We start from the raw sequence: 22,503 nt of genomic DNA, 5'->3' as shown, positions 1-22,503 counted from the left end.
GCCTTTGTGTACAATGAATGCTATGTTTCTGTGCTCTCCTTGAATTCAGTCTTGCTTACTCAATAGAGAGCAAACATGACTTGAAGTTTTAGCTTGTGTGTAGCCTCTATGAATTTCCAGATATTATAGGCAGGTATTCATTTATTCATAAACGGTGTTGAGCCTTTTCTAAGAATTTGTGTTTTGCTTTTTAAGAGAGATTTATTTTTGTTTGAAAGGTAGAATTACAGAGAAAACAGAAAGATGTTCCATTGGTTGGTTCACTTCCAAAATCGTCACAATGGTTGGAGCTGAACTGGTCCAAAGCTGAGAGTCTTCCTCCCGGTCTCCCACGTGGGTTTAGGGTCCCAAGCACTTGAGCCATCCTCTGCTGCCTTCCCAAGCCACAGGCAGGAACCTGGAATCAAAGTGGAGTGGCTGAGACACAAACCAGCGCCCTTATGGGATGCTTGTGTGGCAGGCAGAGGCTTAGCTTGCTACACCAGAAGACCAGCCCTTTCATTAGGAAATTTGTCAGGGGGAAGAGTTCAACATATGTGCTTAGATTACCATCTATATTTTAAAACTTTCTTTTCTTTGATGCTTTTCTTTTATCCTGTTACCTCTAGTGATTTGCAATTATGTTCATGGCTTGTTTTGAATGTATGATGTCTTAAAAACCACATTTGAATAATTATTTTTTGATGAGCAGTGTTGATGATGGCGTCTTTTGATTTCTCCCTGTGTAAGATGGTGAATTTCTTTTGCTTTTGTTCCTCATTCCCATTTATATGATTTTGTGATTGGAATTTGGGATGCTTCTCCCCATTTCTTTTGACAGTTTTTTTTTTCTTTTCTATCTTCTATTTCACCATCATGTTTCAAACCACTGTTAAAATTTAATTGTGTGCATGTGCCTAACTTCAAGGCTTATTGTCAGCCTTTTCAGTTCTGCGCTTTGAGTCATCCTTTTGTTGGCAGAAACCCTTTTTCGGGCTGCGCCCTGGAATTTTAATGTGCATATGAATCACCTGGGAATCTTGTTAAAACTGTAGACTTTGAGGCACTAGCGCTCTGGAGGGGGCCCAAGAATTCAGGTTCCTTACAGATTTCAAAGGGGTGTCAGTGCTGCGTGCCCAGGGACCACACTTGGAGGAGCAAGATCATAACCTTTTTTTTTGTTTCAGAATAAATGCGTGGGTCTTAAACTTTACGAGTTCTCCTATACCCGAAAATGCCTTTCTCTTAGCTTCCACATGTAAACAGTGAAGGGCTTATTTGAGTATAACATTCTTGGGAGACATTCATCCTCTTAAATTCTTCATTCTTCATGCACGGTGTTATTACCTTTTTGATCTTTTCTAGATGAGTCAGATGCCAAGAAAAATCTTGAAGGTTACAGCATTTTCTTTGCGAGGAAGTGTTGACAAAGCTGTGTCTACCTGTCATTTGATTTGTATCTTCCTGGCTCATGGTAACACTTCTGTAATGTAGAGCTAGATCCTTTTCTGATATTGGGCATTTTTCTTTTACTGTATCACTCATTATTTATTCCTACCCATTGATTCTGGTATTTTCTGTATGAACATCAATTAGCTGTTCAGTTTCCTGTTATATTATCTCTATTTAGCCTTTGTATCGTCTTTCTTTTCCGTATGTGGGAACGGTTTTCAAGATTCCGGACAATTCTTCCCCTGCCCCTTCCCCTGATCTATTACTTTTTGGTGATTTTTTTAAAGACAGCTTTTTAAAAGATTTGTTTTATTTTTATTGGAAAGTCAGATATACAGAAAGGAGGAGATTCATTCCCCAAATGGCTGCAATGGCCAGAGCTGTGCCGATCCAAACCCAGGAGCTGGAGCCAGGAGCCTCTTCTGGGTCTCCCACGTGGGTGCAAGGTTCCCAAGGTTTTGGGCTGTCCTCGACTGCTTTCCCAGGCCACAAGCAGGGAGCTGGATGGGAAGTGGAGCAACTGAGAATGAGCTGAGGGATGTAGGAAATGAGGGCACGAGGCATTGCCAGCTGTGGATTTATATCCATCCATTGTATTAGACACTCAATGGATTCTCCACTAGGAAAAGGAAAATTCATTCCTTTCCATTCTTGAACTCAGAAGTTTCTTCTTTTTAAATTTTATTGTATGATTGCTTATTGAAACTCCTATTATTCAGATGTTAGATCCTCTATTTTTCTATCTTTGTCTATTTGTCTTGCTTTCTGGTTGACATTGACTTAGCTGATTTTCCAGATTTCTTACTAAATATTTTATGTTTCTGTCTTTTTTTTCCCCTGAGGTACCTTTTGTTCCTTAGAGTTTTAAAAATAGCATTTGGTTCCTAGTTCCCAGATGCGTACTTTCTGTTTCCTATCTGAAGATGTGAAAAAACTTTTGGGCAGAGGTTTTCTTCTGCTTGCACAGTCTCACCCCTTTCCAAGTCTCTGGCTTGTGTGTGTGTGGTGTTGTTTCATGCTAAAGACATTTCCTGAGCTTCAGATCCTTGTCTGTGTATATTACAGAAAGGAACAGTGAGCCTGATTTGCAAGACATGTGCTAATTCTAGTCCATTTTATTGCCCTTTGCGGTCTTTTCCTGTTTTATTTTGGAATGCCCTCATTTATAAGCTTGATCCAATGTCTCTAAAAATTCCAACAAGAACGGTGCCTGTGTGCAAACAAAATTATTCTAGAATTCTAGGGAATTCTAGAGAAAGAATGCAATGGGTGGAATCGGTTTATTTGATATTATCTTATTCCATGGTTGTGGTCATTAAAGTAGTATATCGATAAAGGCATAAACGTCAGTGGGAGGAAATAATTGAAATCTCTATACCTAGCAAAAGAATACTATCTATACTTCAAATTAACAGCAATTAAGAAGCAAACATGTAGGGCCCGGCTCAGTGGCGCAGTGGTTAAGGTCCTCGCCTTGCACGCCTGGGATCCCATATGGGCGCCAGTTCTATCCTGGCAGCCCTGCTTCCCATCCATCTCCCTGCCTGTGGCCCGGGAAAGCAGTCGAGGACGGCCCAAGGCTTTGGGACCCTGCACCCGTGCGGGAGACCCGGAAGAGGCTCCTGGCTTCGGATTGGCATAGTATGGGCCGTTGCGCTCACTTAGGGAGTAAATCATCGGATGGAAGATCTTCCTCTCTGTCTCTCCTCTCAGTATATCTGCCTTTCCAATAAAAAAAAAATAATAAAAATAAATCTTAAAAAAAAAAAGAAGCAAACATGTGGAACGATGTTCAACATGGCTAAGGAAAAGCACACTGACATCATAGTGTGAAACCATGGCCATCAGAATGGCAAGAAAAAGGGGATAGCATGGAATGCTGGCAGGATGCAGAGAAACTGAGCGATACACTGCTGGTGGCATGTGCCACGGTGCAGCTACTCCAGAAAACAGACAGTTTCTGCATATGCTTGCAATTGCCACACAGCTCCCAGGCATCGGTTGCACATGATGGCCTGGGTTCACATAAGAGCCTGTTTATGAGCGTTTAGAGGAGTTGGACTCTTAAGAACCCAAGGTGGAAACAACCTGGGTGTTCCTCTTGTTTTGAAGAGTTGAACAGACCGTGGTATATCCATTCCGTGGAACACTATGCGGCAATAAAAAAGAAACAAAATGCTGTTACACATTGGAGAATCTTTAGAGAATTAGAAGTTCAAAGGAGGTCACATGCCACGTGATTCTACCTGTGCAACATTCTTTACAAGATGCCAGTTATGGTAATGAGGAGCAGATGAGTAACTGCCAGGTGGTAAGGAGGCAGGTGAGGTGGGAGGGAGGAGCTGCAGCTATGCAGGGCAGATCGATGACAGCAATGTTCTGCACTTTACCTGTGTTCATGTCAGTATGCTGTTGTGTTATGCGCTAGAATCTGCAAGCTGCTGTCATTGGGAGAAACTGAGTAAATGCAACATGGGATCCATTTCCTTATGTCTTACCAATGCATGTGCTCTCCATTGACAAAAGATGCTATTCCTGGGCCTGGCGTGGTGGCCTAGTGGCTGAAGTCCTTACCTTGCACACACTGGGACCCCATATAGGCGCCAGTTCTAATCCAGGCAGTTCTGCTTCCCATCCAGCTCCCTGCTTGTGGCCTGGGAAAGCAGTCAAGGATGGCCCAAACCTCTGGGACCCTGCACCCATGTGGGAGACCTGAAAGAGGCTCCTGGCTTCGGATCAGCACAGCTCTGGCCATTGCAGCCACTTGGGGAGTGTATCAGCAGTCAGGGAATCTTCTTCTTTGTCTTTCCTCCTCCTCCTCTGAGACAGAGAGAGAGAGAGAGAGAGAGAGGGAGAGAGAGAGAGAGATACTATTTTTAAAAAAGAAAAGCAAAACCTACAGATTCATGGTAAGATAGGACAGTAATTCTTTGAAAAGTAGCGCTGGTTGAATCCATCCAGCCTAATGGTAAGGGATGTCCACATTGCCCTCCGATACCTGGGTTTGATATCTGACTCTACTCTTTATCCCAGCTTCCTGTTAGTGCATGCCCTGTAAGTCAGTGGCCCTGTAAGTCAGTGGTGGTAGCTGCTTCCCTGTCACCCTCGTGGAGACCTGGACCTAGTTCCTGGCATTGGAGCATGAACCTGTGGGTGGGAATTCTCTGTCTCTCTGCTTGTCAAAAGCAAATACAGAAATACAAAGTAGAGACTTAAAAAATAAAACTAAACCTATGTGAACTTCAGAGAGAGAGAGAGAGGAAGGAAGGGAGGAAGGGAGGAAGGGAGGAAGGAAGGAAGGAAGGAAGGAAGGAAGGAAGGAAGGAAGGAAGGAAGGAAGGAATTGAAAGCCAAATCAGTAATTGCATATCTAGTCCTGTGTTCCTCTGGTGACAGAGATGGGATTTATCAGCTCTTTAGCCAGGCTGTTGAGTTTTAATTCCTTGGAAGCTCAGGAGATTGAGTCCTAGTGTCCTGGGCCCAGTACAGAAATTGCAATTCTAATAGAAAAGCAGGACCCTTGAGATTCCCACACCAACTCATCCAGTGGACTAGGAAATAAACTATTACAGCAGCGTTGGGAACTTAAATACCTTGGTCTAAATTGTGAATGGGACTACCCCCCCCCACCACCTTGTAACAATGGATGTGTTTTCTCAAGGATTTGAAGTGCCATGTGTTGAGTTGTGTAAATGTTAAGCTGACTATATGAGCCTCCATGTGCTCTGTGGAAACCGTGGGATGAAAACTTAGCAGGAGATGTGTTCGTGTAGCCTGTAAAAGTCCTCAGTAGCCGGTGGCAGGGAGAGCTCTGGAGAGATAGACGGGGCTGCACAGGGCTCCTGTTCATGGAGCCCAGCTTAGGATAAGTCTGCAATCTAAAAATACATCACACACAGGAAATATTGTCCCAAAGTAAGCATAAGCAGGCGCAGCATCGCTGATGAAAGGGAGGAGAGTCATAGTTTTCTGTATGCATGGCACAAATAGCATTTGACAAAATGAATATGAATTCATAATTTAAAAGAAGTTTAGTAAAGTTAAGAATAGAGGTATACTTTGAATATACAGTAGACATAAACCTTCACAGTAAAATGTCGCTGCATTTTCATTATTTTTTTAATGATTTGTTTTATCTGAAAGTCAGAGTTGAGGGAGGTGGAGGTAAAGATACAGAAAGAAAGAGATATCTTCCATCTGCTGGCTCACTCCCCAAATAGTTGCAATGGCTGGTGCTAGGTCAGGCCAAGTCCGGGAGCTTCATCTGGGTCTTTGATACGGGTCCTTGGGCTCTGTCTGCTGCCTTCCTATGTCATTAGAAGGAAGCTGGACCAGAAGTAGAGCATCTGGGACTTAGAGTGACGTCAGTGTGGGCTATTGGCATAGCAGATGCTAGCTTAGCATGTTAGGCCACAATGATAGCTCGATCGCATTTCTGTTAACATTAAGTATAAATCAGAATGCCTGCTGTCTTTGTTTAAATTTGTTCCTGTACTTGTATTTCTAGCCAGTGATGCTAGGGAAAAAAAAATTAGGTAACATTTGGAAAAGAAAAAATAGCTCTCCCTATTAGGAGACTACTGGTAGTATAGCTAGAAAACCCAAAAGCACCTGTGCTTAAAACAACAACTTTTAAAAGAGCTCTTTAATGATAACCAAAAGCAAAGATAATGCCCAAATAGCAAATGAGTTCCTACATAGAGGCAAAAACTATTTAGAAGCAAAGCTTCAAACATATATCACTTACGCTACTAACAAAACATATGGAAACTTGTGATGATTTCTTCATAAGAAATGTGCAGGATCTTTAATGCAAGACATATAGCACACTTCAGTGCAGGGAGAAATATATGTTTGCAACTAGAAGGTATCAGTGTCACAAAAATGACAAATTTCCTCATAAATTAACCTTGAAATTTTAATTTTAGTTCTGAGTCTTAGAGAATTACAAAGGTAATGAAAGCAATTTTGAGATAGAATAAAATGGGGGACTTGATTAAACATGAAGATGCTGTTCATTTAAACGTAGAGGTGGCCTGGACACAAGCAGGCCCAGGTGACAAAGAGCCCAGAAGCAGAAATACACACGGATAGGACTGGGATGGGTGCTGAAGGTGGTGTCCTAAATCAGTGAAGGAAGAATAGATAACCAATACAGGGGCTTACATGAGCTTATTGACGTTCTAAAGAAAAATATGACATACCAATTCAAAGAGTTACAAGCTGATTAAAGCCTATCTATAAACAGCAAGATTTAGGGTCCAATGCGATGACTCAATTGGCTAATCCACTTCTGGCAAGCGCCAGGATGCCAGTTCACGTCCGGGCTGCTTCACTTCTCATCTAGCTCCCTGCCTGTGGCCTGGGGAAGCAGTGGAGGAAAGCAGAGAAACACATGTAGATGCACCTAAGGTGACAATGTAGGATTGTTCATGGCCAGAACTGTGGGTGCAGCTTAACATTTGCAACCCACCTAAATCTTCATCAGTGTTTAGGAAAATTAAGCATACATCAATTCATATTTGCAATAGCTTTATAAGCTGGGCTACTATGGAACCATGCAATGAGTGAATTAAGGTTACAGCTGTCAAGATGGACATTCTTAACAAGTAATCAGGAAAGGAAACAAATCAAGCTGCAGCCTCGTTACCAAGAGACATAGCAGAAAGTTGTGCCAAAATATCTAGCCTTAGAAGGCAGTGTACAGAAGAGATGTATTCATGTCTGCTTTCCTGTTCCATGAACTGAAGTACCCTCGTGGAGCCACGTAGGAAAGAAGAAAGCGCATTTCAGCCTATGAGTTGGGGCGCACAGTCCAGTGTGGGGCAGCCTTGTTAGTTAAACATCTGGTGAGGCTGGCAGTGATGGAGCAGTTCAGAGATGCCATCATGGAGAGCCACGCCCCATTGTCCTTCAGGGTCTGTCGCCTTATAAAGCCATCACAATTGATCATGGGCTGTGCCCTGACAACCTGTTCCACCTGGTTCAGTCACTTTCCCAAAGGCCCTGTCTCAACACACCATGATTGGATCTGGTTTCCACCTTAATCCAACATTTACGCATCTGCCTCTTCCCTTTCTGAAGTAGTACTGGCCTAAATTGTTCATTTTGTGAGACTTACATAGTTTTCAGTCTGGATTTTGTGTGATTCCTTGGCCTGAAATTTGCTTTGTCAAGGTCTGAACATGTCCAAATTTTCCCCTCCCCATGAGCTTCTCTAATTCAAGCATGGAGACCAGAAAGCAAACTGAAGACAAATATATATATTATAAATATGTATTTTAAAAACTAAGTGAGAGAATTGTATGTTCCCCAGTATTTACAGTAAATCCCTTTTCAGCTTGGTAACTGGCATGTGGCCAGAGCTGTGCCACATCCACTTGTCCCATGTCTATGAGACTGACCTCATTTTTCTGCATAAAGAGGCAATCAAGTTGACTGCAAAGAAAGGTAGCAAGTTAATAGCTTGCGTATTCCTACTCCCCATATTTCCAGCAGACACAAATCTTGATTGTTCCTGACTCATGGCCGTTTTAAGAATATTGACTGTAATTTTTCAAGTTCTTTGTTTTTTTTGTTTTTTTTTTTTTAAGGAAATCTGCTTCCTTTAGGAGGCTTATCAGTTCTCTTTATCCTTGGACAGTCTTAGAGACTTGTTAAATCTCCATCAACATTGAGTGCTTGTGGTCACTTTTTCTTTGGAAAAGGAATGTGGAGACTTTAACACAAAAGCATCCCAAGGTTCTCTAAAGCACTTGTGTGCCTTCTCCTTTAATTGGCGCTCCTTAAATTTATGACTTAGGGAAGGGGACTGATGTGGCATTGCTGCGCATGTATTTTGTGGTGGGTGAAGTTATTTCAGAGTTTGACTGCATTTAAATACGCACTCAGTTCTTTCACACTGCAAACCATGTGCCAGCCAGAATGTCTCTTTTCTTTTGCAGAAATGTGTAACTTGATATTCTAGTCATGGGAAACACAGGTTTAAGTTAACTACTATTTTTAAAACTTAATATATTTTTATTCTTCAAAACACATGCTTCTTAGTCTTAATGATACGAGTATTTGAGTGAATATATCAAATGAATATAATAAATTATAGAGCTATGAACTCCAGAGAAATTTTATTAATGTCTTAAATGTATCCTCATGTGAAATCAACATATGTTTTTTATATATTCACAAATGTATGGCTTGAAAATCTTCAGTTTCAGGGTGTTGCGAATGTTGTAATGGGGAGAAAATACATAATTGTGAAAGCATGTTCTTGAATTTTCATATCCTCCTGATAACCATTAGCTCTTGCATACACTAATTAGAATAAAATTAAAAACTTGTAGTAATATGTCTGCAGCTCAGTTTTCCTTGGGCCAACGGAATTATTTCCAGAATAAGCTGGCAGGTTCCTGCCTGGGGAATTAAGAATCCAATGTCCTTAACTTTAAAATAGCTTGCATTTCATTTTATGCCTGTTTCATAAAGTAGTCATTCCTTTTCAAGCTAAATTGTAACCGAAGCATGTTAACATCAACAGAGACCAGTCAGTGGATTTAGTATCAATTTGGTTGGATGAAGTGAAAACAGTGTTTAAAAAGGTGACCACGTGGTTGGCTTTGGAAGATTTGAAGACTGACTTGTAGTGGGAGTTGAGAATGCTACCTCTACAGCTCTGGGTTCATGTGCTGACACACAGTGGGTTCATCTTACAGAAGAAGCTGATGTGAAAAGCATGAGACTAAAGCTGTGCTTTGTGTTTGGAGAATCCTTGAAGTAAAATTCTTTGCTTTCTAGACCATATAAAAGTATATATATATATACTTTATTTTGATACAAGGGAGAAGAAATTGCAAGAGATCTCACATGCACTGTTTTGCTCTCCAAATGCTGGGAAAGCCAAGCTGGAGCCGGGTGCCAGGAATTCAGTCCAGGTCTCCAATAGGAATGGACAGAGACAAAAGTACCTGTAGCCATTGCTTCCTAAGATGTTGCATCAGCGGGAAGCTGGAAGGGAGCAAAGCTGAGATTCCAACTCAGGCAATCTGATACGGGATGTGGGCGTTGTAGGTGGGGCCTTAACCACTAGGCCAAATACCTGCTCCCATTTACCATCTTGCTTTACTGTAGTTCTAGTGGAGGCTGCAGTGGAGGTGTGCTTTGTAGGGTTACATTCTCAGGGTAAACACTGACCATGCAAGAGAGCGACCCCTGGATGCTCAACTTACTGCAGGTGACATTGAAGTGTAAATCATGGCTTCATGGTTTACCCAGGAAGCCTGAGACCCATCCATAGATGCGTCCAATGGGTATGTCTTCTTCTTTTTTTAATCTTTGTTTTTTTAAATGGTTTTTTTTTCCTTTTGCTTTTTAAAACTTTGGGCCAGGCGCGGTGGTGCAAGTGGTTAAGGTCCTCGCCTTGCACGCCCAGGATCACATATGGGCGCCGGTTCTATCCCCGGCAGCCCTGCTTCCCTTCCAGCTCCCTGCCTGTGGCCTGGCAAAGCAGTTGAGGACAGCTAAAAGCTTTGGGACCCTGCACCCGCGTGGGAGACCCGAAAGAGGCTCCTGGCTTTGGATTGGCATAGCATCGGCCATTGCGCTCACTTGGGGAGTGAATCATCGGACGGAAGATCTTCCTCTCTGTCTCTCCTCTCTGTATATCTGCCTTTCCAATAATAATAATAATAATAATAAATCTTTTAAAAAAACCCTTTATTTCAACATAACTGTGCTTACGAAAAATGACTTTTTATTTTAAATAGCTAAAATTAAATCATTGTTCCCCCCTCGAAAGCTTCTGAAAAAGGTTTTCCAAGATTCGCACTCCAATGTTGCTAATCAATTCAAAGGCTATTAAAGTGTGTCTCTCCAATTTGGGTGCCACCCGCCCCCAACTCCGGAAATTGGAATCGGAGTTTTCAGGGCTGTCAGTCAGCCCTATGGAAAGTGCTGTTGGATTTCACTTACCTGATCTGCTAGCAGATTTTCTCAGTTGGGGCTTTTCCAAAACAAGCCAAGTAATTGAAATTACCCTCCCACTTTTCCTGTTGCTTTCTTCTTTTATCCACACATAATAAGCAAAATGAGACCGGTCATGTCAGGGAATGGCCTCACTGCGTGCTGAGCTCTTGATGGCCAGTTAGAATGGAGTCATTTCCCCCTGGCTTCTGTGCCCCAGTAGTTTTCCTGTCAACCTTCAAGTTGGTGCTGTTTGAGTGTTTAAAATTGGAAGTTGATCTACCAAGATTTTAATAAGTCTCACAATGATGTGCCTGTGTCAGATTTTTTTTAAAATGGACACATACAGTGTTACAAAATATTAAGGCTTGGCCAACCCACTGTGACATTCTCAGCCACAAATCAAGAGCAGTATATTTAAAAGGAACAGCTAATTAGACATAAGGTCTGCTTTTCAAGCTTGGAAATTTAACTCCCTTCTAGGTCATGCTTGTGGAGGCAGTTTTGTTTACATCTTATTAATGTAAAGAGAATAGATTTAATGTATTTCATAGGTTCAGTTCTCTAAGAAGATAACATACTCTTCTCTCGCTTCACTCCCTCCTTCAGTCTCATTCCTTCTTTCCATTAATTTCTGTAATATCTTAATTTTAATTCATTCTGTAAGCCACAGGCTTGGTACACCACTCACCATGGCATTCAAGAAGTACAAAGTAGAAAGACAACAATTCCACAAGAGTATAAGCAAATGCTGAAAACAAGTGACATCACAAAATGTCGTTGGCATTCCTACACGTTTTTTGGAGTCTATATTAATTACCACATATCAGAAAAAAAACATGATAGTTGTCTTTTGGGGATTGACTTGTTTCACCAAGCAGGATGGTTTATAAGTGCTTCTGTTTGGTTGCAAAATAATGTGGTTCCTTTTTAGTGACTGAATAGTACTCCATAGTGTGTGTATACCATAGTTTCTGTCAGTGAACATCTGGACTGACTTCATGTCTTTGCTAATGTGAATTGTGTGTGCAGCTCTAATCATGGGGTTACCAGTAACTCTCTCATGTGTTAATTTCATTTCATTTGTGGTAACTCTGATGGTGTTTTCTTTTACTCTCTAACTCCTTTTCCCCAAAGTCTTCTTAATCCAATTATGGGTTTTCCCTTCCAGAAATCAGAAGACAAAAGGAAAATGGGAATTTAGGTAGTAATTGGAACAGAAAAGTGAGGAAAATAATGTGAGTAGAAGTAGAAAGGGATGAATTTGAGAAGGAGTGTAAAGAAAGCAAGCCAGGTACTAGCATTAAAAAGTATGCAGGAGGCAGGCATTTGGCCTGGTGGTTAAAACACTGCAAGTGTGGACATTTGCATCTTGTTTTGGAGTGCCTGAGTTTGAGTCTTGGCTTTTCATGTATAGCCTGGGAAGCACTGGCGAGAGATCAGATCATTGGGTCCCTGCCAGCCACGTGAGAGACCTGTGTTGAGTTTCTGACTCCTGGTGCCAGCCTGGCCCCATGATGGAGGGCATTTGAGGTGTTAATCAGCAGATGGAAGCTATGTCTGCCTGCCTCTGAAATAAATAGAAAAAAATTAAGAAATGTATCAGACACAATAAGATACAATGAAAAAAGATTCACTCCAGTAAAATAAAATCTGCCCTGTAAAGGAAGAGCTCTAGGGGATTTCTTGGGAAGATGAGAAAAGGTCAAATAAAGGAGACACATGTAATATGGGGCTGAATAACTCAACTTTTGTCCCAGGTCCTTGCCTCCAAAGAGATGGGTTTCAAGCAGAGGTAGAATGCTTGAAATTGGTATATTACACCAATGAGAACAGGATTTATTTAACAGTGAGGGAATCAACATGCACTCATGTATGTGTGTGGGCTCCCTATGTGGGGAATTGTCCGTGGAGGAGAGAGAAAATGAAAGCATCACTTTGAAGCATGGTCTTTGGACAAGAGAGATCTCTTCCAGGTTTTCAACATCTTTAATGGGGTGAAAGGTAGTACCCTAATCTCACAAACATAAAGGGTGGGGGCTTAGCATGCTCCTGGGCCTGATGAGACAGATGCACCCTGAGAAGGTTGATGTGTCAAATCCGCAGTTAGATGCAGGGCTACAGGATTTCCAGCTCAACTAGACTCAATGAACTGGCTGGTTATAGGAAACCATATAAACGAGAAAGCCATGATTATTACTCTAGAACAAGAGTCATAATCAAATTCATGAGCCTAGAATATTCAGCAGCACTGAAAAGTCTTCAGTTCCATTCAACAGGTCCCACCATTTTTATCAAATTAGTGAAAAGGAACTACAGGAATAGACACATTCTGACAATCACTTGGAATGGAAATGTTAAGAAATCAAGCTTCTTTCTCCTTTGCAAGTCCAGATGCCATCCATCGATGAAATAAGTCTACAGTGTTGAGAAGAGACCATCTAGGAACAGCATATCTTAGTGCATTGTCTTTGAACAAAGATTCAGGGGTACTCGAGCCAGCGCCTAGTTTTTAAAAAAGCAAACTATGAAATGTACCTTTGCCAATCAGGATTAAAAAAATCACACAAACGCATTCTACAAAAGGACTAGAATTTGTTACCACTTTCTAGATATGTAGTACATGCATGAACAAAATGGAAACATAATGTTTAGCAAAACATGTTAATATTCTTCAAAAAGGAATAGACTGGGCAATCCCTTTTCTAGATGTTACATAAATGAAAACTTGTGTTTACCTGTATGTGACTGTTTCTAGAATTACAAAGTTTTTCTTTATAATTGTACATGTTTCTAAAAATTGTTGTTTATAACGAAGAGCAACTCAAATAGCTAGCTGGCCAATTAATAGACAAATGCTTACACACATTAGTGTGAACAATAGAATGTTACTCGGCAATTGAGAAGGAGAAAAATCACCGAGCCCTGCAACAAGATTGAAATTTAAACAGTATGTATAAAGAGTTAGTCTCGGGCCGGGCGCGGTGGTGCAAGTGGTTAAGTCCTCACCTTGCACGCCCGGGATCCCATATGGGCGCCAGTTCTATCCTGGCAGCCCCGCTTCCCTTCCAGCTCCCTGCCTGTGGCCCGGGAGAGCAGTCGAGGACAGCCCAAAGCTTTGGGACCCTGCACCCGCGTGGGAGACCCGGAAGAGGCTCCTGGCTTGTGATCGGCATAGCATGGGCCGTTGCGCTCACTTGGGGAGTGAATCATCGGATGGAAGACCTTCCTCTCTGTCTCTCCTCTCTGTATATCTGACTTTCCAATAAAAAAAAAAGTTAGTCTCAAAAGGCTATCTACTTCATTGTCCTATTTTCATAGGTGAAATTACAGAAACAGAAAACACAGTAGTGCCAGGAGGTGAGGGTGGTGAGGGGGGAAGGTTTCAGGATGTAATTTTTAAGAGGCGATGGCATGTTCTTAGTATTGGTTGTGCTAATAGTCCAAACAAGCCATATGGATTGTCAGTACTCATAAATCTGTATACCCTCCAAGGTGGATTTTAGTGTAAATCAATTTCAAAATTCTAGGGAAAAAAGAAATGTGATATAACTGTTTAGAAAAGGCAACCCCTGCATAAACATGTGACTATACTGAATTTAAACACAAAATTGCTTAAAGATGCAAAATGATTGGTTGGGTGTTATGCTTATTTTAACCAGAATTTCAAAAGGTTTAAACTGAAAATTATGAAAGAAGTCTGTTTAATAGTCTACGATGTAATCATTAAAACAATTTTCTCAACAAATTGCCAATTAAATGTTTATTTTAGATTAAAGAAAATAGGAAGAAGTGTTGGCAGTATGATTTTTAACTCTGTAAAGAAATCATGGCAAAAAGATTAAATGCTGGAATATTAAAAGTCTTGGTGATGGGTGTTTTAATGACTAATTTTCCAACTTAGCAGGTTTCTGGTTTTAACTTACACAGTAAGCATAGGCTCTTTGGAAACCACATGCAGTGAGGTATATATCACTGGCTCTATCAGTCACTTTGGGTAGGCTCATATTTAAATCACACCAATGGGGCCGCACAGTGGTATAGCAGGCTATGCCTGACCTGTGGCACTGGCATCCCTTATGGGTGCCGTTATGTGTCCTGGCTGCTCCGCTTCCAATCCAGCTCCCTGATTATGGCCTGGGAAGGTAGTGGAGGATGGCTCATGTTTGTGGGTCCTTGTACTCATATAGGAGACCCAGAAGAAGCCCCCGGCTCCCAGCTTTGGTCTGTCCCAGCCTTAGCTGTTATAGCAATTTGGGGAGTGAACCAGTGGATGGAAGATCTCTCTCTGCATTTCTCCTTCTCTCAATAAATTTGCATTTCAAATAAATATAAATATATTTTTTAAAAAATCACAGCAGTCAAAAATTGCATCCCCAGATCCATTTGAAAAATAATATACTATTTATCAACTTTTCATCCCTGAAGGCTGACCTTGTTTTCTATTTTCCATTTGAATGACCAGAAGAAAAACATGCGACTTGTTGAAAAAATGGGAAAGATGCAATTATTCTTAGGGAGTATGCAAAAATACAGAACAACAAGTTTTGGACTAAACAAAGCACCTCCTTGATAGAGTTTCAGCACTCATGAAGTCTGCCTGGAAAGTGAGTGAGTGGCAGGTCCCAGAGCTGACGGCTGGACCAGGAGGCAGGTCATGTGGTAGTCAACCTTAGAGCATCTTTTACACCCACCAGCATGGGCATCCCAAGGAAACTGTCTTAACACTATTTTGTAACATCCATTCAATAAGGCTGATGGCTGGAATAAGAAAGAAGCATTGTCTAAACACAATTTTTAAAGATGTGTTTATTTATTGAAAGACAGAGGGCCAGAAAGAGATAGAGATGTCCTCTGTCTGCTGTTCGTTTCCCCCAAAGGCTATAAAAGCCAGGTCTGGGCCAGGCTGAAATCTTGGAGCCTGGAACTCGATCTGGGTCTGCCCCATGGATGGCAGGGCTTTAAGCATGTGGGCTGTCATCTGCTGCTTTCCCAGGGAGCTGTATTTGAGGCAGAGCAAGTGGGACTCCAAGTGGCACTCTCCTGTCAGACACAGGCAGTGGCTTAATGTGCTGGTTCCTCAAGTAATTGACTCACAGAGACAGTCATACTAAACAGGAGACAGCTGCAGCGAACGGGCACAGACACTCTCTAGGGGCCTGTGATAGACAAATGCTTTATTCCTATCTTCCCTTTAAGAATCACAGAAAAGCAAGCTATGAAGGAAATCCAAGGAGTTCAGAGGCAAAATAACAGAGCAGAACATGTTGAAATGCAAACAAGGCGTCTCCGAAGAGTTTGGGGGAAATATGTCTCTTTCTTGACTACGATCCTTCCATGAGACTCCTTGGGCACATTGATCATGGTCAGTGAAAGTCAGTTTCTTAGAATTTAAACTTTGAGCCTTTGAAAAGTGTGCTGGGAAGATTTTTGCAGGAAACCAGGGCTTTGGGTATGCTTTAAAACAAGGTTTTGTTTTTTTTTTGTTTTTGCTTGCTACCTCTACAAAATCAATATTGTTTTCTTTTCCTTTAGGAATTGTGAAGGGCAGAATATTCGATACAAGACTTGCAGCAACCATGTAAGTCCTATAAGGAAAAACATTAAGCATGCAAAGTTTTAAAAAACATTCAGACGTCAACATAAAACCATTTAAAAAAAAACCTTAAAACTAAATGCAATGCTTTAAGTTATAATATTACAGTGGAGTTTGTCAAGTGAATGTTCTCTCAGTAAACTTTGGGGAGCCTTGAATATTTCTTTAGCTGACAAAAATCTTTGTATATCTAATACCTTTCATTTCACTATTTTTAGGCCATCTCATATTTATGATGTAATGTGGTCTGTAATAATTGCAGCGTTCATGAAAACAGTACATAATACACACGACCTCCAAGATGTGGGCAGACGAGATGTTGTTTTTTCTTATTTGCAAATGAAGGGACTGAAGGAAAATGATTTTTCAAAGGTCACCTAAGAAGAACATGGAATTGAACTAGGATTAGCTTTCCCTGCTATTTCCCCAAACTACCCAGGGCTCCCACTGCAAAATCTATTAGTGGCACTCCAGGTGTTTTCATTAGAAAATTAACTAAAATTGGGGGAGTTTATACACCTTCATTCTTATTATACCTCAATCAAACACGAAAAACAAAAGTCAGCTAGTATTTTATTTTACAAACAGGAACATGCCAACCTTGTGCTTTCCTTCTAAGACAGTTTCCTCATTAGCGATGCATACCAGAATCAGCAACAGGAATTCACAGTAAAATCTGAGAATCTGGAGATTTCATTTTAATGTAGTAGATATATTATTTTTTTTCCTTCATTTTTATTTGCAAGGCAGAGAGGGGCTGAGAGAGAGAGAGAGAGCACTCCTGCGTACTAGACCCTGTGCCAATGGCTGCCGTGGCTGGTGCTGGACTGGGCTAAAGCTGGGAGTGGGCTCCCATGTGGGTGACAGGGGACCCCAGCACTTGAGCCGTCACCTGATGTTTCCAGGGTCCTGTCTTGTTATAAGGAAGCTACAATTAGGAGTCGAGCCAGCAGGGCATCCAACGCATTCTCTTATGGGCTGTGGATGTTCTAACTTGGGGCATTACAAGCCTGGCCAAATGTCCACACACTCACTTATTTTAAAAGTTTCATTTTAGTGGACATTATCCTTCTTCATTCTCTGTCCTAGATGAATGGGAAACGGTTGGCCTAGCCAAATTTTTGTCAGTTGTGTCTTAAGTGTAAATCTGAAACAGAGTGAATGGTTTCCTATCTCCCGGACCAGAATGGAAGCCTCATGTGTTTGTGTTGAATTAAATGAGCTGGAATAGAGTGTGGCGTTGGAGGCAGACACAGTGGCCTGGGTGCAAAGGTAGACCGCGAGGAGCAAGCCCAACCTGGCATTGACCTTCACCAGTTCTGACAGTTTCTGCCTCACAGATGTGGCTGCTCTTTGGTTAAACTAACGTGTTCCTTCAGGTCCTCTTGGGCCCCTTTATAATTATGTAACCCATCTTTTGCCCTTGCAACTTACCCTGCTTTGAGATCTGCTCTAAAATTAATGGGAGGACAAGTGTTGTAGCACGGAAATGTGCATGATAAAATGTAGAGAAACTGTGGTGGGAATATACAATGGTACAACAACTCTGGGGAGAGAAAAAAAAAGCAGGCAGTTTCTTAAAATAATACACAAATAATACACATACAACTACCATACAACTCCTAAGCATTTATCCCAGAGAACTAGACGTACCTAATGGTTGCCTTGGCAAGGCCAGACGAAATGATTTTGTGTCTTGGACATTCCCCACGCAAGGAAGAGACTGTAGGGAACCTCAAACTTATGGGCCTGGTGGTGGGAGAAGGCATCATTTTTTGACTCAAGGCCACCAAAGCCCTAACCTGTTGCATCTAACATGCATTCGTTTTAGTAGATGACCTTTTGTCTCTATGCTGTGTGTGGCATCATACTCCTGAGCCCCTCTGACACAAGAACGATTGGGGCATTAGCTGGAGCAGAGTGATAATTCGAAGGCACCGTCTGCTATGGTTTCCCAGCATGAAAGGATGTCACTCAAAGATTCTTGTGTTGCAAGCTTGATGCCCAGTGGGCAGTGGTGTGGAGGGGGCATGCAGATTTAACCTTGCAGTACACTCGCCTTTCACATCAGAGGCTTGGGTTTGTTCTGGCTCTGCTGTGGACTCCAGCCTCCTGCTGGTGCAGACCTGGGAGGCCATGATGCTGGCTCCAGTAAGTGGTTTCCTGCCACTCAGCATCAGTCTTTGTGGACACTTGGGTGAGATATCTCTCCTTAACCCTGTCTTCACCTTTTTCTTTTCTTTTTAAAGCATAAGTGGGGCCTAGTGAAATTATGTCACAGGGACTCAAGCCCTTGGGTGGGACCAATGTTGATCTCATGGAGTGAATGGGTTCTTATATGAGCAAGCTGTTCTGACCAAATCTGGTCCCTGAGTCACTCTGCCTCTCTGTCCCACTGTCTAGGGAACCTTGTCCTGATGCTGTCTGCCTTGCTGGGATGCAGCCAAGGGGCTGAAAATGTGGTATGGCCCATGGATGGTCATGGCCCTTGGCAGAAACAGATCCTCCACCTCTGCAGGATTAAAGGAAAGGCTCCAAGAAGTAGAGGGGGAGTAGTCCAATGTGGGTTTACAGATTGGGCAAATATAATCCAAAACTCCCCAATCCAGATATGCTCCAGAATCCAAAACTTTCTGAGCATGACAGACATTTCTAATGTTCACTTTTCAGGTGCTCAGTTGATAATGTCCATGGAAACGTTTTGCACTAAAATAAATAAATAAATAAATGCAAGATTAGAAATGATTCTGTTCCTCAGATGCTCCAAATGAGGACTACCTTACCCGGGGAGAGTGATCTTGTAGCATGAACATTTAAAAAATTCTTATTTTATCTACTTGAAAGACAGAGTGACATACAAGGGAGAGGGAGTTGGAGAGAGGTCTTCATTTGCTGCTTAACTCCCTAACTGGCTATACTATCTGGGGCTGGGCCAGGCTGAAGTGAGGAGCCAGGAGCTTCATCTGAGTTTGGCCTTTGGTTGTCAAGGGCTCAAGTACTCAATCCATATACTACTGCTTTCTTAGGGGCATCAGCAGGGAGCTGGATTTGAAACGGAGCAAGAGGAACTTAAACAGAGGCTCATAGGGGGCTGCACTCCAACACCATTTCCCATGAGCCTACTTTTGTGTGAGCATACAGGGAAGTCCTATTAGCTCTGCACAGAAGGTTCTCTGGGATCCCAGGTGGCTGTCCTGGAGAGTACACATTTGATGTGACCCCTGAAGGTTCCTTCGTGCCCTGATGCTCACAGATGACCACTCTCTGACAGTCAATCATAGAGGGTTCTTTCCACCATCATTGCTCCAACTCTGGGAGACAGCTGCCAACTTTCACCCTTATGCTGACAATTGCAGGCTACCCCCTCCTCCTAATGTCACCTTTTTCTGGTCACTCCCCTTCGGACCTCTAGAAGCTGGCTGATGCGGTCTGGCATTCAGTTCTCTTTGGATGGGGAAGGACCTGTGTGCTGTCCTGCACAGCTACTCAATGGATTTCTGCTTTTTCTCTTTAGGCCATGTTTCTTTCCATATCTTGCCCAAAAAGGTATATCCCACATCTGTTCAATTCCATTGGAGAGTTTAATTTTCCACAGGCCTTATTTGCTAACTCAAGCTTAAGGTGACCACCTGCAAGAATTTATTTTTATGCTGGAAACTTTGTCATCCATTTTTACAAAAGGATCACAAAATTTAGCTCATACTGTAACTTGCATAGAAAAGAATAAATGTCTAAATTTGCTTTTATCAGAGGAGTGTTTTCTCTGACTGATTATTCTGTGGGGGGGAAGCTAACTAAATGTCTAATTTAATCCTATCATGTAAATAGTTTCTTAGATAAAGACCTGTTCTTCCTGTTCTCGTTGTGTTAGATAATCCCCTGCCCTGGCTTCACTTTTCCTTATGGATTTACACATCCATAGTTTTAGAAATAGGAAAATGAAAAGGAGGTCAGGAGTAGAGCATCCGGAAAGATCATCCACCTTTTCCTCCTTCTCCTCCTTCTCCTTGGCTTCCCCCTCCACCCCCGGACAGGCTGCATATCACCTCCTGAGATACACTTCTTTAGATCTGTTCATTATCTCTTTCAAGTCAGAATCTGATTTTGCTGAGCTAGGATTTATTTTTTCCTTTCTAATCCTTTCTAAACCGGTTTTATTCTTTGACACTTGGATGATGTTTTTGTTAGCGTCATTGCAGTTCTATTTCAAGTCTTCAAATGCCAATTTTAACATACCATATCAGTGTGTTTGGTGCCTATAGATGCCACATCACATATAAAATAGCAGACTCGGGGGCCAGTGGTGTGACCTAGCAGCTAAAGTATTCGCCTTGAATGCTGGGATCCCACATGGGCGCCGGTTCTAATCCCAGCAGCTCCACTTCCCATCCAGCTCCCTGCTTGTGGCCTGGGAGAGCAGTAGAGGATGGCCCAAAGCCTTGGGACCCTGCACCCGTGTGGGAGACCTGGAGGAAGTTCCTGGCTCCTGGTTTCAGATCGGCATAGCACCGGCTGTTGTGCTCACTTGGGGAGTGAATCATCGGATGGAAGATCTTCCTCTCTATCTCTCCTCCTCTCTATATATCTGACTTTGTAATAAAAATAAATAAATCTTAAAAAAAATAGCAGACTCAGTCAATGGCACAGAGTATGAGAAGCTAGGGAAAAGATCAGAGGGCGCACTTACTAAATTAGTTTCCTTCAGCTGACTTGATATGAAGAAATGTTCCCTAGGAAGAGAAAATCAGGAGAGTGTTTCATGCTTGAGTTTGTTAAGTGTTAACCAGATTGTGGAGGGTGCAAGAATCCTTCCATTATCTCAAGACAGGACACAGCTTTCAAGTAAGTCAGCCTGAGCAGGTTTAGTGTTGGCATTGGAAGAATATGAAGTAAAGAGCGATCTTGAGTGTAAGTAATCAGTATCCCCATGGCCATCAGAAAGAAATATTGTGGAATGGAGAACTTGTTAATTTGGGAGTCAGACCTGATTCTGTTACAGCCCTGTTGTGTTTTTGGCCAATGATTAAACATTTCCTAGATCACAGGGTTTCCCATGTATAAAGTGAGGGATGATGGTAAGCCTGTCCTACCTCATCCAAGGGATGATGGGGAAAGAGAACCTCAGTAATCACGCTGGTGCACTAGACCATGTTACCCAGATAGGAGGCTGTGTTAGGGGCCATCACAGGCTGGGGACAGAAGCCTGCTCAAGGAGCTTAATTAAGAAGCATGGATTCACTGTGTGGATGTGTGTGCACGTAGTGGAAGGTAAGCGTGAACAAGCCTTGAGGGCCTGGAGGAAGGAGCCAGATGGTGAGGAATGCAGCATCCTGACTCCGACTGAGGTATATGGGCTACCGTCATTCCTGCTGCTTTTCGTCTGGTGTGTGTGGCTTTGCTGAGGGAACTGGCTGCCTCTGCTTCAACACACATTTCATGAAGGAAGCAGTCAACTCGGCCCCACACTGATGTGACATCTCAGCCACAGTCCTTCTTTTGCAATTGCAAATTCCCAAGGAAGATTGGACCAGATGTGTGACTCTAGGTGGTCAGTTGTGGCCAAAGAGGCTTGTCACAGGTAGATACATAGCTACTCTTGCAGTAAGGACTGAGTTCAGGCGACATCCTGAGCTGCCTTCCGTTAGTTAACTCTTGTTAATTTTTTAAAAAGAGATTTGCTTATTTCAAAGAAAGAATTAAAGAGGGAGTAGGGAGAGAGTTAGAGAGATCTTCCCATTGGCTGCTTCACTCCTCAAATGGCAGCACTGGCTGAGGCTGGGGCAGGCTGGAGTTAGGAGTCTGGAATTCCATTGAGATCTTCCACATGGCTTTCAGGGGCCCAAATTCTTGGGTCAAGTCTGCTACCATTCCAGGTGCGTCAACAGACAGCTGGTTGGGAATGAGAGCCGCTGGAACTTGAACCAGTGCTCACATAACTCTCATAGGTTGCTGGCTTTTGCAGGCAGCAGTACAGCCCGCTAGGTACCACAATGCTGGCTCCTGTAACTCTTTATTAAGAGTCGGCTGTCATGTCCATGACCCTTATGCAAAAGTTATTGCTTACTTGCGCTCCTATGTATTTCTCTTTGACTTCAGAGAGTCGGACATACAGAAAAGTAGAGACAGAGGAGCTGTTACCAATTTCTCATTGATGATCTTTCCAGTGGCCAGACCGTGGACCACATCCTAATTTCAACAGAAAAATGTTTGTCCAATTTCAGCTCCTTTTCATTTTGACTTGCTTCCATAGGTGTGGCCTGAATTAAGATGTGATCTTGTAAGACAACAAAAATGTGAATGTAATATAGGATTGGGGAATGTTTTACAACCCAATAACACAAGAAATCCCAGAGGAAAGCTTCTTAATTATATTATGCTTATGGCTTGCCTATTTCCAAAAAAGGATTTGAGGCAGTTTGTAAATCTAAAAACACAACCCAGGAAAATGTAGAAGTCAAGTAGTAAATAGGAGAGAAATGAAAGAAATTATGTTTTAGAAGTCCTGGGTGAAATTTTATGAG

At 42.2% G+C, this 22,503-nt stretch overlaps 1 protein-coding gene across 1 annotated transcript in view; it reads left to right on the top strand.

Annotated features, from left to right (window-relative positions):
- The window catches only part of LOC121168269 (ADAMTS-like protein 3), a 306,621-nt gene that overhangs the window by 99,817 nt on the left and 184,301 nt on the right, over positions 1-22,503 (top strand). Inside the window, exon 6 of the mRNA XM_040998189.1 lies at positions 15,922-15,967. Within this exon, the coding sequence (XP_040854123.1) occupies positions 15,922-15,967 (46 nt within the window). The remainder of the gene's footprint in view (positions 1-15,921; positions 15,968-22,503) is intronic.

This window comes from Ochotona curzoniae, unplaced genomic scaffold (assembly GCF_017591425.1).
Source record: "Ochotona curzoniae isolate NIBS_2020 unplaced genomic scaffold, NIBS_Ocur_1.0 patch82, whole genome shotgun sequence".
Taxonomy (NCBI): Eukaryota; Metazoa; Chordata; class Mammalia; order Lagomorpha; family Ochotonidae; genus Ochotona; species Ochotona curzoniae.
Note: the sequence above shows the minus strand (reverse complement) of the source record. Positions and strands in the feature narration are given on the sequence as shown.